The sequence below is a fragment of the Grus americana genome, chromosome 8 (assembly GCF_028858705.1).
Source record: "Grus americana isolate bGruAme1 chromosome 8, bGruAme1.mat, whole genome shotgun sequence".
NCBI lineage: Eukaryota > Metazoa > Chordata > Aves > Gruiformes > Gruidae > Grus > Grus americana.
Genome location: NC_072859.1, coordinates 5,364,142 through 5,376,431, shown reverse-complemented (window position 1 = coordinate 5,376,431; position 12,290 = coordinate 5,364,142). Strand labels below are relative to the sequence as shown.

Sequence of the window (12,290 nt, the reverse complement as noted above, 5' to 3'; positions counted from 1 at the left end):
TGCCGATGCCCAGTGGCTTAAATGCAAACACAGCGCAGAGCCCACTGAGTCACACCAACCAAGCCCACAGCGCACGCAGTATCTCACCACCCTGAGACCTCCCTATTAGGGGCAAAACCCCGCTGTCGGGCTCACATTTGGCACAACACACCAGATACTTACTAAGGGGCAGTAACATGCCAAATACTCTCCAATCTACTTTGAGAAGGTCAAAGGAAAATTTGGGGTCTTCACCCACAAGGTTGTGTCTCTGGGTGACTCAGCCCAGAGCCCTTTCACATGGAATACAGCCTCCAAGTCCCATCGCAAGCAAGCAGCTTGGTAGACATCCTGCCCAGCTGATATAATGGGCTCTACCAAGGACAATCCCATCTATCTTTGCCAAGTTTTGAAATCAGTAATTGATGGGAAAGCCCAGAGATAGTAGGCTTTCCTACAAGGAAAGAATAAATTTTTTTGTGAGCTCAAATCCAACCACTCTCATAAAACTTTAAAGCATCCACCAAGAAATTATCAGGCTCCAGCAAAAGGCCCTGTTAGTTACTGCACCTCCCCAGTCCCAGCAGGTCTAGTAGAGACAAGCAACAAGCTCAGAAACCAGTGAACCCATCACTGCCACCTTTGTGGCCCCCAAAGCACCCAACTCCTCACCACCGCACTTACAAGCCCTGAGACACAAGCCCAACTCTTGAGGCTTGATCCTTTGGAACACCAAGCCAATGTTTGGGTACAGACCAGTAGGACTCCAAGAGGTGCCAGAGACAGCTAAAAAGCAGCCAGGGCTCAGGCCTCCTATCCACGCTTTCCTCATGGGAGCATCAGGTGAGCAGGTAGTCTCTTCCATTCCACACCTCACAGGCAAGGAGTTTGATATATTGCAGATGATACACCCTCCCCATCCACCCTTCAAGTGACCTACCACCACAAGCAGCAAGCGAAGGCATCTACAGGCACCTACCATAGTTGAATCTATGCTTTGCAACAGTTTTGGTGGCCTCAGGTTGTACCCAAAACTTATAATTTTAAAATAACATTGCACATACCTGCCCTCTTTCACCGTGAGAAAGATCTGCTAAGGAGTCCTGTAACAAAAGAAGGCAATAGGGAAATGAGCAGCTAATTTGAATGTTGCCTTACCATCTGGATGGGCTTAAGGTCTGGGCAGGTCAGCTGTTGCCCTAAGATACCACCCTTGCCTCACCTGCTCTCAATTTTACTCCTTTTATGTTATCAATCCAACCACATTCAGCTGAACATCTCCTGACAATGGGCTGCTCAAGTGCCAGAGAATAGCTGGGAGTGATTCATTCATCTTCCGGGGCTTGTCCACAAGAGACATTCAGTGATGTTAATCTGGATCAGCTTTTGAAGACACCGCTTAAACAGCGGGGAGGCTCCCAAGCAGCCTTAACCCAATTAAACATCCTTCCCTTAGGACTGGAAGACCAGCTAAGCTTGCATGAAAGCCCATCAAGTGTCCCGTTAATCAGGTACACTTCAATATCACAGCTGCGGTCATCCCAGTGGAGGCCACCAAGAGGCTGGAGACGCCTGGTCATTTTGCACCTCCTTTTGTCACTTCGGTTATTTCTGCTGTTACTTTGGGTAGTGAGATGAAAGGCCCAGCAGCTCTGCCCTTATCCACTTCGCTCTCCAGACTCCCCTCCAGTTTTTCTTTTCACATTAACTGTGTCACAGACCAGACTCTCACTGACTAACTGCCCGAGGGGGACCCTCATTGAGTGCTAATTGCTGTTAATGAGCTGTTGCTGCTTTCCTTCCAAGAGCACCAATTACAATAGCACTCAGGCGCTGCGAGGAGATGCCTGTCTGCAGCAAATCGAGGCAAATTTTACTCCAGACCCTGGCATGGCTCTGCCAGCATCTCCTGGAAAACGCTTTAAATGGGGATGGGACTGGGTGAAGGATGATGGCAGGCAGCTCTCCTGCCAATGCCTGTCCCCTTGTTCTTCGTACGGTGGGTCAGGGTGAATGAGAAGTCCTTGACTTGCAGCCTATGGCTCCTGTTGTGTTGTCTTGCAGGGATGTCTACACTCAGCTGTTTCCCTCCAGCCACAAGCACACGGTCCCACCGGTGTGTTTTACACGTGGATGGTGGTCCAGCTGGCTCAGAGCATGGCGGGACTTGTCTTGCCCCATGCACTACTAGAGGAGGTGCAGGAAGGACTCGGCAAGATGCCTTGATGACCTGGCTTTGTGCACAGCAACGCTGCCATGGTTTCAGCATCATCCCCTGCCCCAGAGCCAGGGGCAGCTCCTACCTTGGCTACAGCGAGGTCCATCCCCACCAGAACTTTATAATCCTTCCTTCCAAACCTCATTTCCCTCTCCTACTAAGCATGGGCGAGGGTATATGCTAGCACCAAGCGTGGCCCTGGAAGTATGCTGAGATGTCCACTAGCTAAGAAGAACTAGAGCTGCCACTGTTCTTCTGGAACAGTGTCTCCCTCTGGAAATGTGATTTGCCTTTCTCGAAGCTGCAGCCCAAGGAAGTGAGGGATGTGCTAAGATCCCTCAAAGGGATCTTACCTCAAAAGGTAAAAGCTTTTGCGTGAGTGCTTTAGGTCATGAGAGTCAAGACAAGGTATCGAGATCCTTCACCAAAATTGACTGAATCTGTATGCTGTAAGAAATTGCCCAGCGTCTCACTCTGACTAAGAAACATTCACATCCAAACCACTCTTTGTGAGAGCCTTGAAATGAAATACAGCAGAGCTGATTAACTCCATGAAAAAAATCCCCAATTTTTTGTCTTGCCACCATGACCTGAAAGAAGATTCGGTGCTGCGACCAAAGAGCACCACCTGCAGTGGGGTTTCCCTCTCCCCCAGCTCTCCCAAAGCCACAGCTCCCTCCTGGGCTCTGGCACGTGGTTCTCCAGCAGATATGAAAAAGCGCCGGCATCTCGGTGGAGCAGCAGCCAGCTCTCCTCCAGTTACAGACCGAGCGCTGTTGTTCACATCAAAGCACCTGGCTCCTATTGTGCCGCCTTTCCGCAGTTTGTTAAATTTTATTTTGCGTTATTTCTCCCGTTTTGGCTTCCACCCTAAAAATCCTTCTGTAAGTTCCCCAGCTGCCCCGCTCCTCATAAATGTTCATTTAAGTATATTACCTTACGAGCAAACCCAGAGGTACTCGCTCAACGGGAGCTCTGCCTGAACAGAACCCCTTGGGTTAAGGTCGCCTGCTCGTGTATCTTGAGATTCATCCACCAACTTTGGGGCAACGGCACCAACCTGGCCATGCCCTTGAGGGACCTCAAGCTCACCTTGTTTTTTTCCCAAACCCACGCTACCAAATTCCCACTGGTTTTCCCACAAACATATATATTCTTCCCCAGGAGCCAGGGTACCCTCAGCAGGGATGAGCCCAGGGAGGGTGAGTGTCCACCAGCATCTCTGAAGAAGTTGGCGAAAGGCAGCTCCAAAGAGCTCAGCAGCAGCAGGATTCAGCTCATGCCCCCACATTTCCCAAATGCTGGGCACACCGGATTTCGTTTTTTAGAGCTTAGCCTACAATCAATCTTGTCTTCTGCGCAGGCCAATGAGGTCTGCGGAAAGAAAATTGCAAAAGATTTGTTATTTCCCTAGTGTTCCCATTTTCCCATTCCTTTCCCACAGAAGCAAGGTTTTTGTTTTGGTTTGGTTTGGTTTTTTTTCTTTCCCAACTTTCAGGGGAAAATCCTGACAAATGGAAGCCCTGATTCATACCAGCAAAAATTTGGCCTTTTTTAATTTAAGGTGGAGCCCTTCTTGTCTGAGGATGAAAACATTTCTCTAGCTGCACAGGGAGGGCAAGGACCGAGCCTTTGCCCTGCTGAAGCAAAAGCCGAGTGGTGTTGGATGCTCGTGGCCACCACGAGCAGGGAGCCGTCGTGCAGGCAGGAGGAGAGGCATCGTGCAGGCAGGAGAGGCATCGTGCAGGCAGGAGAGCCGCTCCTCTCCCCAGCGCTCAGGAAAGCCCTGCCCATGCTCGCTCACCGGGATGGGAAACAAGGGGACAGGCAGGCACAGCATGGCCATGGTGGCTGTCACCAAAGAGACTTCCAGGGGTGGGGAAACATCTTCTGGGGGTGCTCGGGCAGAGCAGGGTGTGCGGCTCTGTGGTTGGAGAGAGGCGTTGGAAGAAAGGCTCCCCGTCCTCCTCCTGTGTTTTCTCAGAGGACTGAAGGACGTGTGAGAAAGGCAGGAAGGGATGAAGGGAAGCCCTGCTCCTCTCCCATCACCACCACCTGAGCAGAGACACCTGCTTCCCTCCTCCCTGGGTGTCCCACCTGGGACGTAGCAGAGAGAAGAAGCTGGCTTGGGAAAAAGGGATTTATGGTCACAGCCTACCTGCTCCCACAGCCCAGGGAAAAAAAGTGAAGGAGAAAGAAGAAGATCAAAGGTGCAACATGGCCCTAAAATCCTCCCTTGCAGCTCGTCTCCCCAGATGCTGTCATGCCCCTGCTCCAGTGGGCACCTCTGCTCATTGCCAGCAGCAGGGAATGAGCAATTTTCTCTGACACCGAGACAGAAATGACTTAAAAAAAAAAAAAAGGAAAAGCCGTGATTTTTTTTCCCTTCCCTGTCTCTGGCCAGAAAGCGCATTTGGCAGAGCCCCAGTGCTGGAAGCCATCAGCGAGGTTGCCGGCACTTCAGAGGCTCCGAGGAGGAAGGCAGGCGTGCACAAGCCACCAACCACGCCGAGGACACTGTGCCCGCCGCCACGGGGTCCCCCATCACGTGCAGGGGGTCCCCCTCTCCGTCCCGCCCCAGCTGCTGCCTCCAAAGGGCCCCGGGGAAAGCAGGGGTCCCCTAACGCCACGTGTTGATGCTCCACAGAGCAACGTGTGTTTTGCAGGGCATTTTGCACCTGCGGCACGCGGTAAAGGCACGCATCCTCCTCGGGCACCGAGCTGCCGCCCCATGCCTTTGGCCTGAAGAGGGGGATTTGCTCCCAAACAACCATTTGGCTTTGAGGTGTGGGGTTTGACCAGCCCCTGCCCTTGCCCAGCCAAGGGATCTCCCCACGGGCATCACTCCCCAGGGCGAGATTTGCGCGGCTTCACGCACACCAACCCACACCTCTATCAAATCCTGCCGCTCACACCTAGCAACGTCGCCTCCTTCTCCCCACCCCAGCACTCAGGCAAAGGCATTTAGAATACAAATTAAGAAATCAGGCTTTTAGGCACGTCCAGGGAAGGCAGGGAAGGGGCAGTAATCCCCTTGCTGCATCCCGCGTAGGGGGGTCAGGGCAAGCAGCACCCTTTGCACGGGGCCGTTCTGCCCACCCCGGGGATGCCTGCGGTCCCGCTGCCATGTCACCAGAGACCAGCAGCTCTGCACTGGGAATTCCCCAGGGTGATCACTCCAATCATTTTTTGGGGCGGAGAAAAACATTTAATGTCAGGGCATCACAGAGGGGTGCCGTCCCGTGCCGTAGGATTTACTTGCCCTCGATGGCACAGCACACCCGTCCCCGCAGGAAAACGCCCCTCTGCCTTTCCACGCTAGAAAGCAGCTGGTCAGAAGCAACATCCAGGTGCAGAGCGGGTGTCGGGGAGAAGGTGCACCCCATCCCTTGATGTGCCACCCCCCCCATAAGCCCCGCACCTACCGCTGGGGCGAGTCAGGGTCGAAGCAGGTCCTGGTCACATCGGTGGCCCGTGGGTCGCAGCAGTCACCGTCATCAAAGTCATCCAACATGTTGTTGCACTCCATGTGGCAGACGCCATCACGACGCTTCCAGGAGAAGCAGCGGCCGGGCCGGCGGCAGTCCCCGCCGTCGTAGCCGGTCAGGGGATGCTCGCACTCGGGGTCGCAGCGCTCGTTGCCCACCTTGCTGGGCTCGCAGCCCAGGAGGACGGTGCGGCGGCGCAGCGAGGAGTTGCGTACCTCCAGCAAGCTGAGCTGCCAGGAGATGTTGTAGGGTCGGAAAGCTTCGCTCAGCGCCCGGTGTTGCCGCCAAACCTGCTCCCGGCTGACCGTTGGCCGCCCGCCTCCGTCCTCCACCAGGTTCACCACCCGGTACCGCACCGCCTTCCCGCTCCGCAGCGGCCAGTGCCGGTTGTAGTGGGAGACCAGCTCCACGTTATCACAGGCAGTCTGACCGCAGGCTGGGGGGCCCAGCGGCCGCAGGACAGGGGACGGCGGGGACGGCAGCACCCGCTGCCGGGGGAAGGCACCTTCCCGGAAAGGCGTCCAGTGCTCCTCCGGGGTGGCAAAGCCGGTGGCCAGAGCCAGCCCCGCCATCCCTCCGGCCACCCCCTCTAGGAAGCGCCGCTGGAGATGGGGTTGGGACAGGGCGATCCGCCACAGGGCCAGCCCGGCCAGGTGTCCCCGGAAAGCGTGCGTGGTGCCCCAGGCATCCCCCCCCAGCAGCAGCGTGCGGCAGGAGGCCATGAAAGCGCTGTGCAAGGGTCCCCCCTGTCCGCCGGCGCGGCCCACTCGCGCCCCGTCCACGTAGAGGGCCATCCACCGCCCATCATAGCTGGCGGCCAGGTGGGTCCATGCCTCGGGGCGGTAGCGGTGGTAGGCGGTCACCTCGGTGGCAGCGGCTGCCCGGTCTGTGCGGAGGGAGAAGAAGAAGCGGGCGTCCTTCTTGCCGTCGAGCTGCAGGGCACGGATGCCCAGCGCCCAGCCCTTATCGCTGGCCGTGTGCGAGCAGTTGTCGAAGATGCCTGCAGCAGGGATGGGGATGGGGATGGAGAGAGAGGAGAGCTGGTGAGGACCAGAGAGCATTGCTGCTGGGCAATGGGTGCTGCACCGGGGAGTGACCCCAGCCCGCGTCCAAAATCATTTGGATGAGTAGGTAGAATAGCCAGGAGGGATGGCAGAGCCAGAGAGGCAGGATGGAGAGGGGAGGAAGAGCATGGACAGCAGGAGAGGCTGAAGAATGAGGTGTTTCTGAGCTGCTCTCTGTAGGAGCGCTCCTCCGGGACAGGATTAGAGGCTAAGCTTTTTATCTGCAGGCCAAAGCTTTTAAGAATTAGAGCACAGCAACCCAAAGCAAAACAACCTCCTCCAGGGACTGCTTTCCCAACAGCTTCCAGGCAGATTTACAGCTCTCCTTTATGCTCCGGTTTTCCTCCCAGTCATGCATCCAGCACAGGCAGGCAAGGCTTGGAGAGGGATGCGCTGCCTCCAGCTAGGCGGGTGCGCTGCTGAGCCCCCAAGGTCTCCCGAGCAGATACCCATCCCCAGGAACAGCTTTGGGCTCGGCCTCTCCCTGTGCGCCCGAGCGTGTTGCAAACCTGTGTTGGGCTGGGCAAGACCTGGAGCTTTGCTGACTTTGCCCAAGACTCAGGCTGCTGAGTGCCCATCGCCGGGGTCCAGAGACTCGCAGGCACCGAATGCCCTTGGGAACCGATGGCCATGAAGCACTGAAATACTGGCGAGGGGAAATGGACCCGCTGCTTGAAATAAATGCTTCTGGGCTCCTAAATCACCAAAGCCAGGGCGTTCACAGCGTCGTCAGCTGGGGCGAGTGAGCTCAAAGGCACGCTTTGAGCCCTACCAGTGGCATCTTCTGGGAGCCCCCTGCTCTCCTGCTCCCCGCCCTAACAAATCGTTTCCAGACGCAAGGGTGCCCCAATGCTGCCGAAACATGCTGCTGTGCCCGAAGGCCTTTTTTATGCTCCTGCTGTGATACTTCTTACGCTCCAGCCTGCACAGGTTCTCCTGCCCCTCACAGCGCTGCTCCCATCACACGCATCGCCTGCCCATCTCCGTGGTGTCAAGGCATCACGGGCCAAATCAAGGCACTGCTGCCCCGTCCCGCTGCCTCGCCTGTCCCTGGGATGCTCAGCACGACACTCTGGGGAAACTGTACCTGCTGCTGGGATTGCAAAGAGGCCAGTGGGGAGAGGCAGAGGTGTAAAGGAGCAGGAGCTCCAGGAAGAGCAGCACCTCCTGGCTTTCATCCAGGGGATGTGACTGAAGCCAGGTTACCATGACCCCACGTTTCCCCTGCCAGCCCTCATAAACGTGGCCAGTAAAGGTCACTTCAAGCCCTGCTGCACCCCAGGAAGCAGCACCCCTCCCTCCATCCATCCCTTTCACCGAGGGCGAGATGGGTGGTGGCCTCTTGGCCGTCCCACAGTCGTAACCACCCCAGGCACGGATCCCTGCCACTGCTCACTACAAAGGCAGCAACGCACAAAGCCTCTGTGGGCGGATGGGCTTTGGCCAACTCCTGTTTTCTGGTGGATTGTGAAAGGGAAGCAGAAAGATCGGGGAAGCTGAGATGAAGAGAAGCCAAAAAAGCAGGAGACAGGCGAGGGAGCCTTGCGGGTATGAGAAGGCAAAGCTGGAGAGCACTTTTGGGCTGGATGCTGAATGAAAGGTGCTTAGACCTGCACGCTCAAAAAGCCATCTTCTAGGATTTGGTCCTCAATGGAGTTGAGGAGACAGTGTTTCGTACCTCTTCTCTTAGAAAAACTCATGCATTTCACCTCGAAACAATTTAGAGCCCAAAATTTGATTAAACACTAAGGTAAAACTGGGGCAAACAGCATCAGGGGTGGAACAGCCTTCTGAGGTGAGCGTGAACTAGCATCCTTGCAAACCCACGCTGGAGCCAAGCCTGGAAGTGCCTGATGAGTTCAAAACTGGCCAAAAGAACTTCAAGCAGGTCTAAAACCAGGTCTGGAGACTTCACCAAAGGGATTAAGGCCAAGGTCAGCTCTACAACAGGGGCTGGAAAGCCACTACAGCAGCAGCTGGTGCTTCCTAGACATGGCCAGGGATGCCATCTGAAGCAAAGCCAACCAGCACCAGCTCCTGACATCTCCAGAAGGCTTCCACAAGAAATCATCAGGGGACCAGTTTCTGGACCCTGGAAGACCCTGGTATTTGCCAAGGAACTTGGTGTTTTGTCCTGGGGTGACCCACCAGAAAGGGAAAGAGCTGTTTGCAGAGGAGGTACAAGCCAATCTCCTCAGCAGCTGTAAGTGCAACTCTGCTTCTAATCCATCTGGTGGGAAAAGGGAGCTCTAACCTTGTTTGTGATGTTCATCAGCGCTTAGGGTGATAACATTGGGGTTAAAACTAGAGCTGTTGGCCACAGTGAAAAAAATTAAGAGAAAGGTGTCTGCCAGGAAAAGTGGAGATGGAGAAAAAGCCTCCAAAGAGATGAAGTGTGCCACTTTGTAAGGACCACTCTCAAAGCAGCATCTGCTCCTGCTGGGGCCGGGAGCTTTGCAGCACAAGGAATATTTCAGACACATTTTGAGATTCAGGTACTGGGGCAAAATTAGCTGCTAAGGCTCTGGAGGGTCTGACGCAGGCCAGGACCCCCAAGCTGTGCCATGAGAGCAGCCAGCCCGAGAGAGTGGTCACCCCTTGGGACATGCAGTGGTGAGCAGCTCGGGGACCCAAGGAGGACACCCAGCAGAAGTTTGGGAATGCCTCTGGTGAGGGATCTTCTGACCCAACAAAACCATCTTTGATCTGAGTAAACCCAAACCTCAGCCTGGCACAAGGGGAAATTCCCAGGCATGGATGGAGGGGAGACAAAAAAGGCAGAAAAAGAAATGACATCACATGAAAGGACTCTCATCTGCTCCCCAAAATGAGAAGGGTGCAAAAGAGGGACCACTCTCCTTTCCGGGCGGTGGCTGTGGCAGGGCCCCAGCAGAAATCCTTCCATGCAAGAGGGGCTGAGAGGGACGAAGGGCCCCACCCAGGAGGGCTCTAAGGCAAAAGAGACATCTATGGGAACAAATCCTCAACTCCTGAGCCTTCAATCCAGGCAGCAGTCACACCAGCCAACAGGACAGCTTGCTTTGCCTGGGCAGAGCTGCTCAGCCTGGACTTATTTCCCAGACAACGACGCTGGGAGGTGTTCAGCTCTGCCCTGCCTTCCTCCTGCCTTCCATTGCACACGGACACCTGGAGCATCTCCAGCTCCTCCACAGCTTTGGACCACCTCACGGCTCAGTCCCCTCTCTACCGACAGAGCAGGAGCGGCAGACCAGAGGCAGACGGCACCTGCCGAAGGGCTGGCAGCTGCCTACGTCACCTGCTCGCACGAAACGCCAGCGGCGCTGGCCTGTCCCCCTTCGCCGCCCGCATCCGGGCCTCGCGGTCCCAGCTGCAGGGAGAGGGTGGGAAGCGGACAGTGACTCAGACAGCTGGAGGTGCCTGGGGCTGACTCAAACCCTGGAGCACGGAGGCCAGGGGATATTACCCGAAGGAGTGCCAGTGCTCACGGGTGGCACTTTCAGTGCTAACAACCGTCCCACCCTCTACAAGGAAAGAAAAAAAAAAAGAAAGAAAAAAAATAATAAAAAAACCCCTGCTGGCTAGCTGGGAAAAGTAAAACCCAACACCTGCAGGCCAGACCTCCAGATGCAAACAGCTGTGCTGCCGATGCCACGGCTGGGAAGTGAGCTCCATGCATCCTGAGCCACTGCCTGCTGGTGGGGAGGCAGCAGGGACCCCGGTGGGAAGGCAGACAGCGAAGCAAACCCCGGGTACTTTCCTTGTACGCGGCTGCTTTCCCCCTCTGCCACCCAGTCTCTAGCCCGTCCCTCCTACCTCTTCCGCAGCAAAGATGTGGCTGCTGCCCCGGGGAGCCGGGGAGATTAATAAATGAAAGGGGCCAGGCGGTGAGCAAAGCAGAGAGAGGTTCAGCGCAGGGATCACAGGTGGACGGAGAGTTAGGATAGAGAGGGTGTCCCCAACCAGCCAGCTTGGCCAAGGTGGCACAGACACACAGCAGCCCCCGCGCTGTCCCCAGAGGGACCCCAGACATCCCATGGGACCAATACCTCTTGGTGCTGCCACCCGTGCCCAGCCCTGCCCGGCATCACCGCGCTGCCCTGCCACGCTTGTACCCTGCCACAGACGCCCATTCTTGCACCGCTGCAGGACGTGACATCTGCCCTGCTCCCTGCCCGTGTGCCGGTCCCCTCTGTCCCCAGGCTCTCCATCACCTGCCTGTTTCTTAGCTTGGTGGGCTGAAGGGATAATTCCCGGTAGAAAAAGCCTCTGGGGCCGCCCTCTGCCCCCGGAACCGCTCTGCAGAGCCCTCGGGGCCGGCAGCCCGGGGGAGGGGGCGGGGGGGGGGGGATGCCGGGGCCGGGGCCGTGCGTGCGGCGCGGCTGCCACCGTGCGGCCGCCAGCCCCGGGGACCCGCCGGGAGCCCGGCCGGGGCCGGGGGGGGGGAGCGCGGGGAGCCGCGGGCGCTTGGCCCGGCGGGGAGCCCCGGAAAGTCCCCGGCGTGCCCGCGGCCCCGGGGAAGGAGGAATGGGGGGGTCGGGGGGAGTCGGGCGGAGCGTGTCCCCCCCAAAGGGACCTTCCAGCTCCCGGCGGGAGGAGAGGGAGAAACTAGAGAGGAGCCGGGAGGGGCCGGGCTGGAAGGACGGGGCGGAGGGGAAAGAGAGGGGAGGGGATGTTTTAGGGTTTGGTCTCGAGGGAAGGAGAAATATTTCACGCCTGGGGTGCTGAGGACACGGGTGGGGGCGCGGGGTGTCACCTGCCCAGATGAGAAGGCAGGCGAGCCCCTCACGGGGATTTGGGGGGGGTGTCGGGTCCCCATCCCTCCCTGCCTGCCCGCCGGCGTGACGGGTTTTACCTGCGATGATGGCCGGGTTGCTCTGTCCGCCCTCCGCCTTCACCCACACCTCCAGCGTGAACTCCTCCCGCGGGATGTGGGGCAGCGCCTCCGGCCGCGCCGCCAGCTGCTCCCGGCCACCGGAGAAGTACAGGGTGGGCAGCGGCCGCTCCCGGGGGGGGCTCGGCACCTGCGGCTCCCGGCCCCGCAGCCTTTCCCTCCGGACCTGGCCGTCCGCCTCGCCCCTCGGTTCTTCTCCGCCTCCTTCGGCTCCCCGCGATCTCCGGCCCCGCGGCCGCCCGGAGCCCGGCGGAGCTGCAGCGCCGAGCACCCCGTGCGCACCGGGACCCTGCGGGTACAGCCCGTAGGGGTGATGCGGGGGGGCGGCACGGCGGTTCGGTGCCTCCATCCCGCAAGCGGAGAGCGGCGAGGGGTCGGGGGACCGGGGGTCCCCGCGGGCCAGGCTGAGCGCCGCAAGCAGCAGCGCGGCCAGGGGGGCCCCGTCGCGCAGCATCCTCCTTGGGGACGAAAATTTGGGGGGGGTAGGGGGGTGGCCCCGGGGATGGGGGGGACACTCAGGGGGGCGGCGGGCGGCAGCGCCGGGGCATCCTCCCCCGGCCCCCGCCGCAGCCGCTGCCCCCAACTTTTCCCCGGCACCGCTCTCCTCCCCTCTGCTCCTGCGGGAGGAGGAGGAAGAGGAGGAGGAGGAGAAGGAGGGCGAGAGCACT

At 58.0% G+C, this 12,290-nt stretch overlaps 1 protein-coding gene across 1 annotated transcript in view; it reads right to left on the bottom strand.

Moving 5' to 3' along the window:
* Positions 1-12,076, bottom strand: part of PAPPA2 (pappalysin 2) — a 90,590-nt gene extending 78,514 nt beyond the window's left edge. The window contains exons 1-2 of the mRNA XM_054834188.1: positions 11,584-12,076; positions 5,623-6,685 (exon numbers count right to left, since the gene is read on the bottom strand). Of these exons, the coding sequence (XP_054690163.1) occupies positions 5,623-6,685; positions 11,584-12,076 (1,556 nt within the window). The remainder of the gene's footprint in view (positions 1-5,622; positions 6,686-11,583) is intronic.
* Positions 12,077-12,290: the final 214 nt, after the last annotated feature.